At 41.8% G+C, this 16,699-nt stretch overlaps 1 protein-coding gene across 1 annotated transcript in view; it reads left to right on the top strand.

Moving 5' to 3' along the window:
* The window catches only part of LOC139541154 (FAS-associated factor 1-like), an 82,742-nt gene that overhangs the window by 3,950 nt on the left and 62,093 nt on the right, over positions 1-16,699 (top strand). The window contains exons 3-7 of the mRNA XM_071345457.1: positions 3,919-3,965; positions 7,519-7,751; positions 8,370-8,461; positions 8,668-8,759; positions 13,165-13,270. Coding sequence (XP_071201558.1) covers positions 3,919-3,965; positions 7,519-7,751; positions 8,370-8,461; positions 8,668-8,759; positions 13,165-13,270 — 570 coding nt within the window. The remainder of the gene's footprint in view (positions 1-3,918; positions 3,966-7,518; positions 7,752-8,369; positions 8,462-8,667; positions 8,760-13,164; positions 13,271-16,699) is intronic.

Raw genomic sequence — 16,699 nt, 5'->3', positions numbered from 1 at the left:
GCCCTGGCCACATCTGTAGTCCTCATGCCTCCTTGCAGCATGCCTAAGGCACGTTCACACGCAGATGGCACGTGGTCTCTAGCCAACAGCTCGCAGATGCGGTGTGGGCGTTGCCTACATTATGAGATTATTATGATCAAAAGAGCAGGATTATTTTTATTTGTCAAACTGCAGCCAAGCATTGATCATCATGTCACCAGACCAGAGTAAGACCCTCAAAATTTATTGGAAAGGAGCATCAAGCGAATCACCGTGCACTTTCACCACCCTGTGAAGTTTATCATAATTTATTTAATCTGTAACCAAGTTACTGCATGCTTTCCCGAGTTGTTGTGGGAGGACCACACATCGCGGGACTCCAAGTTTACTTTGATTTGATGTTTATTACAGTGCATTCGGAAAGTATTCAGACCCCTTGACTTTTTCCACATTTTGTTATTTTACAGCCTTATTCTATAATTGATTTAATAAAATAAAATCCTCATCAATCTATGCGCAATACTCATTATGACAAAGTGAAAACAGTTTATGTTGGAATTTTTGCACCTTCTATAAAAAAATTAACCTTTTATTTACATAAGTATTTAGACCCTTTGCTATTGGACTCGAAATTGAGCTCAGGTGCATCCTGCTTCCTTTGATCATCCTTGAGATGTTTCTTCAACTTGATTGGAGTCCATCTGTGGTAAATTCTATTGATTGGACATGATTTGGAAAGGCACACACCTGTGTATATAAGATCCCACAGTTGACAGTGCATGTCATAGCAAAAACCAAGCCATGAGGTCAAAGGTATTATCCGTAGCGCTCCGAGACATGATTGTGTCGCGGCACAGATCTGGGGAAGTGTACCAAAACATTTCTGCAGCTTTGAAAGTACCAAAGAACACCGTGGCCTACATCATTCTTGAATGGAAGAAGTTTGGAACCACCAAGACTCTTCCTAGAGCTGGCTGCCCTGCCAAACTGAGCAATCGGGGTAGAAGGGCCTTGGTCAGGGAGATGACCAAGAACCCGATGGTCACTCTGACAGAGCTCCAGAGTTCCTCTGTGGAGATGGGAGAACCTTCCAGACGGACAACCATCTCTGCAACATTCCACAATCAGGCCTTTATGGTAGAGTTGCCAGACAGAAGCCACTCCTCAGTAAAAGGCTTGGAGCTTGCCAAAAGGCACCTAAAGGAGACTCAGACCATGAGAAACAACATTCTCTGATGTGATGGAACCAAGATTGAACTCTTTTACCTGAATGCCAAGCGTCACGTCTGGAGGAAACTTGGCACCATCTCTACGGTGAAGTGTGGTGGTGGCAGCATCATGTTGTGGGGATGTTTTTTAGCTGCAGGGACTGGGAGACTAGTCAGGATCGAGGGAAAGATGAACGCTGCAAAGTACAGAGAGATCATTGATGAAAACCTGCTCCAGAGCGCTCAGGACCTCAGACTGGGGTGAAGGTTCACCTTCCAACAGGACAACGACCCTAAGCACATAGCCACTCCTGCATTGAGTTGGCTTCGGGACAAGTCTCTGAATGTCCTTGAGTGGCCCAGCCAGAGCCTGGACTTGAACCCGATCAAACATCTGGAGAGATCTGAAAATAGCTGTGCAGCTATGCTCCCCATCTAACTTGGCAGAGCTTGAGAGGATCTGCAGAGAAGAACGGGAGAAACTCCCAATATACAGGTGTGCCAAGCTTGTAGTGTCATATCCAAGAAGACACGAGGCTGTAATCGCTGCCGAAGGTGCTTCAACAAAGTACTGCGTAAAGGGTCTGAATACTTATATAGACATTTCCGCCGCCATTTCTCACATAATGAATGTTTGACCCCAAAAGATCCCACATTGTCTAGCCTGTTTTTTGTTGCCATTTGCAAAGTTTACAGATGAATTTGCTATTTCCATCAGGCCTGTCGTGATATTTTTGTACTTTACTCGCATAAATAGGTTGTATGGAAACCTAGTTAGAGTTCTAAATAAATTGTACACAGCAAATTTGATCGCAACCGTCCCAAATGGATATAATATTTGACAAAAACAGAATCGGACCTTGATTACATTGGAATACGATCACGTATGCCTCTATTTATGCGTTTGAATACTTGAACAGATCTCCTGAATTAAAATCACTGAGTAGATTTCCTGGTGATATTATAGTCTTATGTCCAACAACAAATTATACGGAAAAATTATATTTCCGAAAACTCGGGATGCCAATTTAAAATCACCGGACCGCCTATTGGGGACCTTGCTTTACAGTGTTGCACGTACCCTTGTGTAATGTGAGTTATAGATTTCTGTATGTGTTTTACGCTGAAAGAACTAATGTTGTCGTTTCTAGAATATTATGCCTAACCATTATTTATTTATTTAGTATAATGTCTAGTGATACTCCAATTACTGTATGCTGAGATACATTTTTTAAATGAAGACCTATTTATATAAATTGAAGGCCTAGGTAGGCCTAATTCACAACTCTACTCCTGTCATCCACCAAAGCTTAGTCTACATGGTGAACCTGACCAAATCATACTACAGTACAACTGTGAGCACTGGTGCTTGCTAGTTACTTCAACTTGTAAGCCAATTCAAATGACCAAAGAAGCAAAAAGCATAGCTGCTAAAAGCACACAGTCTATTTGTTTGCTTCCTATTTGAACTAAAATGGGACACTTATTACTGAGATGTATTGTCACCTTGATTGTGACGTTTCAATCAACAATGCACCATCATTGCCATGTGTCTCCGTTTATCAGTGAGACATCATTTGGGCTACCTACCACCCCTCTTTAATGGGCGTATAAAGAAAGTATTCTGTCAGTTTTGATTTCAAGTTTGAGATTCAAAGGAGCGGTATGAAACGGTTTTACTTTATATCCACAATGTAACCCTTTATCATAGTGTGTGTTGGATGGGGTGGGCTATATTTAGCAGAGCGCTGTTCTTGTGCTGGCAGCTTTTCAAAGCAAGCAAGCAGAGCCTAAGCAGTGGTTAAACGCACCTGTAAATGTGATGACTTGCAGTTCCTTTTCGGTGCTGTTAGGTTGAGCAAAATGTACAAAAGAAACCTGTGTGTTGGGACAGGACAGCGAACAAGTGTTAAATACTCGGTGGCCCTTTCTCATGGATTTGTGGCTTCACTAGTAGACCTACTTACAAACTTTTCTTAAAATACTTGCCAAGTTTTCACAATTACAATTTTCTCTGGTATTTTTGTCAATTTAAAATTATTTTATGTTCATGTACTTTTTAGTTGATGGTACATTTTGCAATGTTTGGAAACACTGCTGGACATTTCCAAGTGTTCTAGAGCACTCATCTCAATAGGTCTCCTAACAATGGGCCCCTAATAAACTCATTGCAAGTATTGTCCTCTCGCTGGTCTGTGTCCTCAACAGTTCCCCTAAATCAGTTTCACGGTTTAAAATAAATTCTGAGGCCAACGACATACTTCAACCTCCTTTCTCATTAATGATTTGTTCTCGTGTGAATGTCATATCATCGTTTGGGCACCAGTGCCCCCTCATTTGCTTGCATTACATTCCCTTTGCTTTCAGTCCAAATATGATAAAAATCGAATTGTTTAAACAGAAAAAAGAATAGCCCATCAATGCATGCCTATAGCCTATACCTAATGTGTCTGACTATCATCCTAGCTGTGTCTGTGCATGTGTCTGACTATCATCCTGTACAGTAACATTCATTTCAGAATTATATTTGCTGTAGAGACACTCATAGCCACTCGTATGGCTACCAAAAGTTGCCTTTGAAATTCAAATGACTGTAGTTCTATTGGCAGGAACTGGCAGTAGATAGTTATGGGAACATTTACTGTTGATTATCAGTGTTTGAACATGCATGCTCTCAAGAGTGTAATACTTTGCGACACATTTTATTCCATGGTCTTTTCTCTTTTTACAGGCAGCCATCAATGGTGTGATGCCACAAGAGAATGGGATCTTGCAAAGGTAATATGCCAGAAATGACTGTTGCATCTTCAGAAGTGAATCAAGTGTTCACTCTGCATTTTCTAAACATCCCCTCAAACTAATGTTTTGACCATATTGCAAAAAGTCATATGTTAACCAAAATAGGATGCACAACTTGTACACAGGAGGTAAGTATAAGGGAAGGGAAAGGGGGATACCTAGTCAGTTGTACAACTGAAATGCATCCTCCGCATTTAACCCAACCCCTCTGAACCATATGGCATAGTGTCATATGCAAAAACGCGTCGCCGTCAATGTGATGTTCTACCTGCTACACAGAAACAAACGAAAATCAACTTTATTTCTCATTTCAATTCACAAGCTAGAATAGAAAACTACCATAGCTCTTCATGTACTTTATGTAAGCACAGGTGTGGGCAAGGCCAAGAACCTTGTTTTGTTGACCTGAATATCAATCAAATGTATTTATAAAGCCCTTCTTACAACAGCTGATGTCACAAAGTGCTGTACAGAAACCCAGCCTAAAACCCCAAACGGCAAACAATGCAGGTTCTGCTAGAGGTTATAGAAATGTAGTATCTAGAACTCGCAGTGAAAGCACATTTTGGAGCAATGGTGGTTACTTGTTCATGCTCCTGCAAAATAATTTTTTCAATTTATATCACTTTATAAAGTGCAGCTGTGGTCTCGTCTGTCGGCCTAGTTGTCAAGAGCTAGGTTTTATGTTTTAAAACAGCAATAACCTTGTGGCCTGATGACGATTGAGGAGTTCAGAAGATGCAGGATACATGTAGTAATCAATGGCTAAATCAGTCACTTGACCTCTTGAATATGTAGTTCTTGTACAAAGCCTATTGAGTAGGCACAAACTGACATGATGGAAAAAATTGTGATCATCAGTGCAGGAAATTGAGGCTTTGGATCTCATTTCCCCCACAAAGCTCAGTGTGATGTAGTTATTCAGTCAAGATTTGAACACCAAATTAGGTAGAAATCAAACAACCAGATTGGTAGCCCATAGCTGGGCAATATCAAGCGAAAGACTGTGGGGGTGGTTATAGTTTGAAGTGATATTCAAAGTTGTAGGCTTGACATTGCTTTGAATTACTGCATTTCAGTGGTAGGCAGAAAAATATAACTCTGATAGTATTTGGTATGGTCTTTGAGTATAGAGTATCAACAGAAGCAAAAGTGTTTTTATGTGAAAGAACATAGAGAGGAATATCTTCCCAAAAACTGAAATTAAAACAGCTACTGAGAAAAAGGCATTGTGGCTCACGTTTTTTCTCAACGGTCAGTCCGAACTCATGAATACACTGGGCTGAAGAACAAATACATTGACTGGGCACATTCTGTTAAACGGTTTATTTTGCGAGTTTCTGAAGACTTTGGGCATGAGAACATGGTTTCTTAAGGGCACACATAATTTTGAATGGAGCCTGGCTGTGTGACTTGCAGTCAGCCCGTATACTGGCTGGCACCAGGCTGCTCTCGTAGGATGGCACTCCTCCTCAGTAAACGGCTCCATTGAGGTGACCGGAGCCAGCTGGAGGCCTGCTCTTATCCGCAAGCCTGCCTCCTGACTAGGTGGAGAGTGCCATCTAGATGTATGCCATGGAACAACCGTTTGTATTATTTTTAACACTCATAATAGTCAACGATCCTCGGTATCAATGTGCCAAGTTTCAAATTGTAGTTTAGAATGCTTACAAAAACCTTCCATCACGTTGCAAGGGAAATGTATAGCCTACCGTCTAGGGTGAATTCTGACTTTGCTTTTTTCATCCTGTTTAAGAAATTGCGTAGCATGTCCTCGTTGTTAGACCATGTTATGGTTTCTTTGGTTGTCTGCACCCCTGATGAGAGTACAACTCAAACACACCAACATCTTCTATGATGGATATGAATGACAATCAACTGTGTATAACAGTTTTGCACCAAGATACTGAAACTGAAATTTCAGTGCACTCTAGGTTTCTAATTTGTATAGGTACAGGAAGTGTTTATTTGCGGTATTGGCTGTTATTTCACTCACTGAACCTCCTTTTCACTCACTGAATTTACTAGCTAATGGTGAGTTACCTGAAACTGTCAGTTTGTTTTCTGTCTATATGTAAATGCTTACTGCATAGCTGATTATGACTTGATCTAATTTTCCTAACATCCATGCTTGTAGACTTCTTATTCTGTGGTTCTTAGTATATAAGAGGTCATTATGCACCTGTGCAGATCTCTGTAGGACAGGTGTTTGTCCATGCAGCCTTAGAGGGTTTGACCCTTGTATATGGCCAACAGCAAGCCGCTGCTCTCCCTGAACCGTCATTTCCACCTGCCTATGATGGTAGGCCTAATTCTTAGCTGTGGGTGAATCCAAGCCTCAAGTGGTTTCTGTGTACGGTATGTTGTTTTTATGCCATTATCATGGAACATTGATCTCTAATGATTTCCTACGTGCCCTCAGAACCCCCAACGTCTTTAACCTTTTTGGTATTGTAATCAGGTTGGATAAATACAGCCTTTGTGCAAGACCCTGCTCTCCCTCCCAGCACGATATGTGCTGACCCACGAGGAAAAGAGAAGCGTCTTTGTTCGGGTTGGGAGAGAGAAAATACATTATTTACTGCCATGTGGGACAGAGCCTCAAGGGAATTCAGGCTTTAGACATGGAGAGAGGCTGAGAAAAAAAGATGTTTTGTGTCTCTGGCCTCTGCAGCAAAATAAGACTGAATTTGTTCTGTGGCAGACAATTCAGCATCTGTTGGGCCCTGCCCATATTATCCACTAAAGCCTGTTTACACTGACTCTGAAACTGTTTGTATTGCTGCTGAGAGGCTCTTGTTGCTGCCTCAGAAGGGGGCTGTGGGTATTTTGTGGATTTTGAATATTTCTGTTCAGTGCTGCTTGTATCATTTGTGATGGGGAAGAAGCAACAAGCATGAAAATTATTTTTAAAAATCATATTCAAGCTATTTCTAAGGTTTAGCCCAGGGGTTTCAATGAGGTCCGGAGGGCCGGCCTGAAAATGTATTATATAGTCTTCTACCCATCGTTTTTGGGAATTTTTCGATGCTCTCTGTCTATCTTTCATATCTGTGATTTATTAGTTTGCTGGACACAGTCAAGAAGCCTTAAGAATGTATGTCCTTTATCACGTCTGCACAGTTTCTATTTGGTTTTTAGGCGTTTTAAAGTATGAGTTTATTTTTTATTTTTTTTGCTCAAACTACCCGTGGGCTGGATCGGACCCCTGGTTTGACACCCCTGCTTTAGCCTATTTAGTGGACAATATTTTTTTCCCTGCAGTGGATAAAGTATTCAGAAACCCAGTAAAATCTGCATAGGCTAAATGTTTGAGTTTACTGAAATATTTTGCTTTGTTTTTGCATTTCAATGGTGTTGAGTAAAATTGCACATGTAGGGTCTAGTCTGAGAATTACACTATTTTGGTGTATTATAGTCACTAAACTCTGTATACAATTCAATATGATATTGAACTGCACTACATGATGCTCCCTGTGTTGACGTTTTCTGAACCTCTGCTTACTGTCTGAACCCACAAAAACTTCCCCAGCGAGTCATCCCAGGCCAACATCTATGGGCCTCACAGCCAAGCAGCAACAGCAGAGGCAGCAGTGGCCCCACCAGCCACCTCATCGTCTTCCTCTCCGCCATCCTCCTCCTCAGCCTTCTGCCCTGTCCTCCCCTCTCGACACATTGTGGAGCGGCAGCCACGCTTGCTCAACTTCCGGGTGGAGTACCGCCAGCGCACTGTGGAAGTGGTCGTAGAGGAGGGCAGCGCAGTTGGTGAGGAGATGCGCTCACCATACACTACTCTTCATACTATGGTTCCTACACTAATATTCCACTACGGGCCTACTCATCATTAATCTGTTGTGAATGTCTTGTAATTAAAACTTTTTGTTTTTATTACTGCCTTGATTTTGCTGGACCCCAGGAAGAGTAGCTGCTGCCTTGGCAGGAACTAATGGGGATCCATAATAAATACAATACATCACACACCCTTACTGTTTACTCAGAGAAAATGTGGGTGTTACAGATGTGGTGTTACTGAGAATCTAAAATATTGTGGGTTTCTGGTAAAAGGAGCGATGTTGGTCAATACAACACCTAGGTATAGTGCTTTCGTTTTTAGACTTTGAACCCTTTCTCAGAATCTACACACTTGTACCCAGTGTTGAAGCAATTTATGTTGTGAAGATAAGGTAGTGGAAGTGTGTATTACGAATGTTTTACTCAAATGTAAATCGCTTGTAAGGTGTAAAATTTCATGAATACACAATGAATTTTGTACTTTGCTTTGAAAACAGGTTTTCTCATCTATTACTACCATCTTATGGTGGGGATATGTCCAACTGCCTGTTCATAGTACTACAACTTGTTTCTTCCTTTTATTGTTTGTAGGGGAAATCAAACATATTCTTGAGACAGAGCTTCAGGTCCCCATATCAAAAATGCAGTTAAAGGGTTGGAAAAGTGGAGACGTATCTGACATTGTGAGTATTTCTCTCAAAACAATTGTTTTGGTTAATGTAATACCTCTTGAAATTAGCATGTTTAAAGCATCTCTTTGCCACCTTTTTAGTTTTATCTTTTATTTTTCACATCGGATGAGGTTTCATAAATGTCACTCACACCCATCTAGTGGGGATAGATAAAGTACCACTTAGTATTATTTATTGGTCTGTCCCTGTGTCCTCAGACGGTTCTGCGAAGTTTACACTTGCCCAAGAACAACAGCCTGTATGTGCTGACCCCAGATATCGCACCCACTGCCAGCACCAGCCAAAACAGGTACCCAACTTGACTCACTTACACTCATCTTTTGTTTTGAGTCACATTCAGCAAACAATTCCCAGCAGGTAACTGACACTGTTTACCCAATACCCTCCAGTACCTCAATATGCAGCAGAATTGATTTTTACCAACATCAAAAGGACTGGTAAATCAACAGGACTGCACCACTTTGCCAACAAAGCCATTTTCATATGGGTTGAACACTAGGTGGCACTGTACACCTAGTCATTTTAAAAATAGTTTATGGAATATATGCCATGAATATTGTACAATAGCTTCCAATTTGAATATTTACAAAGATATTTGACCCTTGTGCACAGAAGGCTTCTGTAATTTATTTTGACATTTGAATTGAAATCCTACTGAAATATTCTTTGTGTAATGTAAATAATGCTCTTCATTGCTGTATTTGTTGCTATTTCCAGTCTTTCTTTTGTTGCTGAAAATATTCTCTTCCTATACAAATAGTAGAGCAGCTTTTTCACTTCTGTAATTTTGAGAGAAATTTGAAATTCAATGAGGAGGATCCATTAAGCCACTCTAGAAGGTCATTCTACCAAGCTTTATGAATCCAATGAGGCTTTAGCCATGTCTCCTTCTAAAATGTCATAATATTCATCATTGAGCTATAATCCTGTCACGAAGGCTGGTTTTGTCACTGATCTGATATTTCATCTGTATCAGCCAGGTAAAGTTCATACTAATAACGAAATCCCACTCACTGTAATAATTCTCTCTGCTACATCTGCTCACCAGCATGGCAACAAACCACACTAATAAGGCTTGTCAATATTTGGTACGCTGTACACATGTTCAATCTTTATCTGAGCATACTTTAGCAACATCCTATTCAGAATTCCCCGAATGTAGAGCGAGAACGGTGTGAAAGGCACTAAGGCATTGCTCCTGTAATTGTTGATGAGCTGAAGTGCTGTTGGAGTGTGTCTGTTGTCGGTTGTAACAGGAGGGGATGTGTCTGTGTAATTATCTGTGTTGATTAGGGAGACTGTCGGGCCCAGAGGGGTTGCTGAGGAGATGGACGCGTTGCACTGCCATGCATTATGAAGAGTCACTCTGGTTCTACAGCAGTCATTGTGCACCGACGTGTGTCGGACAGGAAGACAACAGTCAATACAGCTGGTCTCATGTTTCTTCCCCCGTGTTCATCTCAGAACCCATTGAATCAAACACAGAGAAACGGCCAGATACCGACACGGGTCAAATATTGCAATGCCTTGTATGGTTAGGGTTCTATAATATCTCACAAATGTAGGGTGATGAGTTCCAAAAAGAGAGAAGGCTACTGCTGCCGTTGGCTGTGCGTCTTTGACAACCAGTAAGTAGAGGTTTGACTGTGTAGCAGGCAGCTAATGGCTATTTTCTGGATAACCATGGCCACTGCAGTGTCTCTTAGTGGTACAATTTTCTTAGTGCTATCATTTTCAGTGTTAGGTGCTCATTATCCTCCATAAACTATTTTGGTGAGGGTGTGTGGCGACCCTGTTGTGATCTTTGCTGCTGGAAGAGGGTGACAGATCACACCGCTCAGAGGAGCAGGCCTCCTACAGGGAGGGCAGGCAAGCTGTTAGCACAGCGGCATTAAAAATAACCGTTGCAGCGCATTCACAGAGCTGGAAGTCTGCTGCGGTCAGAGAGCTGCCATCCCACCGCTCTGACAAACCCTGTACTAATACCTGCTGAAACAGGGCACTACTAGCAGGGCTAGCTTGGGTACCATATTTTTAAATCACAGGGAACAACCAAGATGTACAGTAGCCTCTTCTGAGTTGTACTGAAGAGGGTGCGTTCAAGCCTGCTTAACTCTAATTGAAATGAAACTTTGTAGGAAATAATACGTAGGCTAAATCAATTATGATTAGTATATGTCATTAACACATTTTACTATTTATCTATTGCCTTAAGTTATGGAAGGCAATTATGTTTGGTGGCAATTTATTTATTCCAAAATAATCATATTGATTGCTTGCTGGAATAGACCTTCAGTATTTAGTACTTCACTGGGATGTTTGTGTGTGTATTACTATGCAAGGAGTACTTGTGTCCATATGTAATATACTCATTGCTTGAGTTTAAAATAACATTTTACCTATGATTTAGTTCCTATTCCTTTGTAATAATTGGGAGAAGTTTCTGAACATGGGACATAACTTAACAAATAAAAGCCACAGTAGGCAATTACTTCAAAGCACATCTCTGCACACCTAAACCAAACAGACTAATCAAATAGTTATCCATATCACCAGGCCCACTCAGTCAATCCTCTGTTTGATTTTAAATAAATTGGGAGGCTTTGGAGATTTCAGACAAGCGCTCCCTCCTCCAAGGTAGTTACCGAGATCCACTCCTGAGCCAAACAAACGTTTCCCGGTGTCTGTGTTGACAGACGGTTAATACAGGAGGGTATCTAGATGGAGCTAATCTCTTGCATAAATAATGTAGGTTGATTTATATATTAATGCGACTCATCTATTTCTGTTGCTTCCAGGAAGTGTGTTTTATTGAAGGTTATTTTAATTTGAACTCTGAATGTGAAATACAAATGGATTATTAGACATTTGGAATTAATTTACAGCGTCCCTCCCTCCCCAGTTTGTTATCCCCTCAGAGATACTGATGCCTCAGATGCTGGCTGGCAAAAATCTGTGGAAATTATTAACAATTAGTATGCTGATTGGTCTTGAGACAAAATGGCAGACCAAGACATACCAGATCATGGGAGATTGCGTATTTGCCTATTATGTTGCAGATACAGAATGTGGAGGTAGGATGGTTATGCATGTCTGCCTGTAGTTTGACCTCTTTAGATCATACATCACAGATGAGATGGTCAGTGTGTGTGTGGTGTTCTAACGTAAAGGGAAAAGTGTGTGTCTCTCTGGCAGGGCTATTTTAATAAGGTCTGTGTGTCTGCTCTGTGCCTGGGGACTCTGAGGCTTATCTCAGAATGAAACCAATCTGTTGAGACTGCTCCTCCCCTGCAAAACTGTTTATTTTTTTGTCTATAAAGTTAAGTGACATTTTACTCAGAACACCTCATGCCGTGTCAAGTACTCCTGAGAGGACACGGCCCGGTGCCTCCATGTATAGAGGTCACTGACGGCTGGCGCAAACGCTCAGACGCAGGACAGCCTGATGGGAGTCAAGTGTAGAGAGGACATCATGAGAGGAGCTGAAAGCACTTTGTTGAGTCAGTAGTAGGACCCCGGAAGCAAAGATATTAATTCTCCTCTATATTTGCTTAGGTCTTTTATCTCAATACGACCAACTTGCTGGAAGCCAAATCGCTAAGTAACAGAGGAGACAAATGCCTCACAGTATGGGCCACATAGTCCGCTCACGTTCAAAGTGTTTACTGTGTAAAGCCATAAGTCCCCATATTATTATTATTATTTATTATTATTGCTGTCTTCACAATGGCTTATGGTAATGCTACAACACAGCTACCCACTTTTCCCCTTTGCTGTTTCGTCTGCCAGAATCAGTCGGGACTGTGTCTAAACAAATCATGCCGATATTAGCTTGGTCCCCTATGTGAGTCCCCATTCCTCCCTCTCTCCTGCCTGCCTCTCCCTGCTCAACCCATTACATATGCATCCAGTCCTTCCACACCACACATTTTCAATCTTCCCGGTTAGCTACAACAAACATTACATTTACATATTGATTTCGTAGTTTTAGTCAATGTAAATATGCTGTCATTACAGTAAATTTGAGCTTCTGTTAACATAAGCTCGTCCAGATCTGCGCAGATTAAGGCAGTGATTGCATAATTAATGTGTGCTACATATTAATTCCGACTATCCTTTTCCTCCTCGCTTCGAGTTGAGCTCTGATTAACTGCCTGGCTTGGACTAAGCTTCCGATTCCTATTCACGAACACAGACTGAGCGTTTGCTCAAACCGCTACTTAACCTCAACGTTTATTATAAGTGAAGCGTCCAAAACTTTAATCTCTCTGTGAAGCACACAGTGTCTTCCTGTACTGTACACATCCTCAGTCATTGTTCATAGCTGCAAGCTAGGGCCTAGAACTCTCCACTTGTCTGCCCTTATTAAAAACCACTCTGGCCCAATGTATAGGAGCAACTTTGAGAAAAGTCAGTCTGACAAATCAATACATTGACTTGTCTGCCAGACCAGCAATGTTGATGTCACTGCTGTGGCCCCGTGTCCTGACCACCCCATGCTGGCTCAGGGAGCAGGCTAGCAGGCTGCTGCGCAGAAGAGGGACCCGGCACCAGGCCTGTCTGGACAGAGACGGAGGAGTGGGCACGAGCCCCAGGGGAGACGCAGGAAGTCATCTCACTGCAGGGATAAGTGTCTGACTAGTCTCAGCTTGTTCTCTACTTGACTCTTGTTTTATTTGTTCCTCCTTCTCCAGCGTTCTTCAGGAGTCATTAAATCAGAACTTCCTGCTCGTCATCAGCCACCGTGAAGCCCAGAGAGACTACAACCTCAACTTCCCTGGCAGCAGAACCATACAGGAGGTGGGTCTCCCTCTCTCTTCACATAATGTCCTGTCAGTGCTGAAAGATCTTCAAGATATGGCCTTCTACCAGTAGGATAGTTGTAAGGTTTGATTGATATTAGTTCTTATAAAACATAACCGCCATCACTGAGTAGGAACATTTTTTATATTTTAATTGCCTATACAACTCTAATAAACGCTAACTGCAATCAAAGTTTTGCTCAGCCATGTTGCTACAATAGGAATTCATATCAATATTCTACATGAATGCTCAAATTTTACACACAGCTGTGGTGCATTGTTTGCTTACTGCAGCACCTCAATAGAGTTGGTAGTTATAATTTCTCTTCTCCATTGCCCATCTATCAGGTCCACACAGCCAGTGAATTTCTAAATGTCCGAAAAGCTGTTTGAGGACAAATTGGCAAGCAACATTGGGGAGAAATGTGTTTGTGTAGTGGGGGTTGGGAACGGGTCATGCTCATTTTCTCTATCTGAAACCAAACACTGGATTTGGTAGCAGATTAAATATTCATACTGGGCCCACTGGCTTCCTATTTGCCCCTCTTTTTACTTATTACAGTCTCAGCTGCAGCTCGATCTGAGGGTTGAACGTGGTTGGGTGGGGGGACTGCCATGTAGACAACACCATAATCTATTCAGTTCAGTGTTTTCCCTATATGCATTTAGCAGTGGTGGGCTGCCCCTGCTAAATCGTTGTTGCAAATTGCAAATTGCACTGATATTGCCAACTACTTAAATTATATTTTTATTGGCAAGATTAGCCAATTTAGCTATGATATGCCAGCAACAAATGCTAACACTACACATCCAAGTATAACTGATCGAATTCTGAAAGACAAGCGTTGTTATTTTAAATTCCGTAAAGTGATTGTGGAAGAGGTGAAAAAATGATTGTTGTCTATCAACAATGACAAGACACTGGGGTCTGACAACTTGGATGGAAAATTACTGAGCATAATGGCGGATGATATTGCAACTCCTATTTGACCTATCTTCAATCTAAGCCTACTAGAAGGTGTGTGTGTGTGTGTGTGTGTTAAACTTGTTAGACTTAAGTGCTGCTTTTGACATTATCGATCATAATCTGCTGCTGTAAAATGTATGTGTTATGGCTTTACATCCCCTGCTATATTGTGGATAAAGAGTTACTTGTCTAACAGAACAGAGAGGGTGCTGTTTGAGGCGCTTCCATTAAAATATAATCCAGGTAGAATCAGGAATTCCCCAGGGCAGTTGTCTAGGCCCTTTGAGAAAAGTAATCTTTACTAATGACATGCCAGTGTCTATGTATGCGGTTGACTCAACACTATACACGTCAGCAACTACAGTGACTGAAATGACTGCAACACTTAACAAAGAGCTGCAGTTAGTTTCAGAATGGGTGGCAAGGAATAAGTTACATTGCTTTTCGTTTTTGAAATATTTGGAAGTATTTGGATCAAAACACTCACTAAAGCCTAAATCTTGTAATAATTAATGTGGAAATTGAACAAGTTGAGGTGACTAAACTGCTTGGAGGAAACCTGGATTGTAAACTGTCGTGGTCAAATCATGTTGATACAACAGTAGCTAAGATGTGGAGAAATCTGTCCATTTAATACATTGTTACTCTGCCTTAACACTATCAACTAGGCAGGTCCTGCAGGCCCTAGTTTTGTCGCACCTGTTCTACTGTTCAGTCGTGTGGTCAGGTGCCACAAAGAGGGACCTCAAATTACTATTGGCTCAGAACAGGGCAGCACGGCTGGCCCTTAAATGTTCACGAAGAGCTAATATTAATAATATGCATGTAAATCTCTCATGGCTCAAAGTATAGGAGAGATTGACTTCATCACTACTTGTTTTTGTAAGAAGTGTTGACAGGCTGAATGCACCGAGCTATCTTTTTAAACTACTAGCACACAGCTCTGACACCCATGCATATCCCACAAGACATCCCATCATAGGTCTCTTTACTATCCCCAAGTCCAGAACAGACGATTGGAGGCGCGCAGTACTACGTAGAGTCATGGCAACATGGAACTCTATTCCACGTCAGGTAACTGATGCAAGCAGTAGAATCTGATAAAAATACACCTTATGGAACAGCAGGTACTGTGAAGAGACACGCGCACAGACACACACGTAAGACACACACTCTACCCACACATAAACATGGATTTTGTATTGTAGATAAGTGCATTCGTAAAGTATTCAGACCCCTTCCCCTTTTCCACATTTTATATTAGTCTTATTTTTTAAATTGATTAGATAATTGTTTCCCTCATTAATCTACACACAATACCCCATAATGACAAAGCGATAACAGGTTTTTAGACATTTTAGCAAATTTACTTAAGAATTCACACCCTTTGCTATGAGACTCGAAATTGAACTCAGGTGTATCCCGTTTCCATTGATGATCCTTGACGTTTCTACAACTTAATTGGAGTCCACCTGTGGTAAATTCAATTGATTGGACATGATTTGGAAAGGCACACACCTGTCTATATATGGTCCCACTGTTGACAGTGCATGTCCGAGCAAAACCAAGCCATGAGGTTGACGGAATTGTGTGTAGAGCTCCGAGACCAGATTGTGTCGAGTCTCAGATCTGGGGGAAGGGTACCAAAACATTTCTGCAGCATTGAAGGTACCCAAGAACACAGTGACCTCCATTATTCTTGAATGGAAGAAGTTTGGATCCACCAAGACTCTTCCTTGAGCTGTCCTCCACTGCCAAACTGAGCAATCGAAGTAGGTCAGGGAGGTGACCAAGAACCCAATGGTCACTTGACAGAGCTCCAGAGTTCCTCTGTGGAGATGGGAGAACCTCCCAGAAGGGCAACCATCTCTGCAGCACTCCACCAAACAGGCCTTTATTGTAGTGGCCAGACGGAAGCCACTCCTCAGTAAAAGGCACATGACAGCCTGCTTGGAGTTTGCCAAAAGGCACCTAAAGGACTGTCAGACCATGAGAAACAAGATTCGCTGGTCTGATGAAACCAAGATTGAACTCTTAGTCCTGAATGCCAAGCGTCACGTCTGGAGGAAACCAAGCACCATCCCTACAGTGAAGCATGGTGGTGGCAGCATCATGCTGTGGGAATGTTTTTCAGCAAGAGTGGGAGTGGGAGTGGCTTCGAGTCCCTGAATGTCCTTGAGTGGCCCAGCCAAAGCTCGGACTTGAACCTGATCGAACATCTCTGAAGAGACCTGAAAATAGCTTTGCAGCGAGGCTCCCCATCCAAGCTGACAGAGCTTGAGAGGATCTGCAGAGAAGAATGAAAGAAACTCCCAAAATACAGGTGTGCCAAGCTTGTAGCGTCATACTCAAGAAGACTCAAGGCTGTAATCGCTGCCAATGGAGGTTCAACAAAGTACTGAGTAAAGGGTCTGAACACTTATGTAAATGTGCTATTTCACTATTCAGTATTTCAGCCGT

Source organism: Salvelinus alpinus, chromosome 16, assembly GCF_045679555.1.
Source record: "Salvelinus alpinus chromosome 16, SLU_Salpinus.1, whole genome shotgun sequence".
Taxonomy (NCBI): domain Eukaryota; kingdom Metazoa; phylum Chordata; class Actinopteri; order Salmoniformes; family Salmonidae; genus Salvelinus; species Salvelinus alpinus.
The sequence above is the reverse complement of the archived record's forward strand: the minus strand, read 5'-3'. Positions and strand labels throughout refer to the sequence as shown.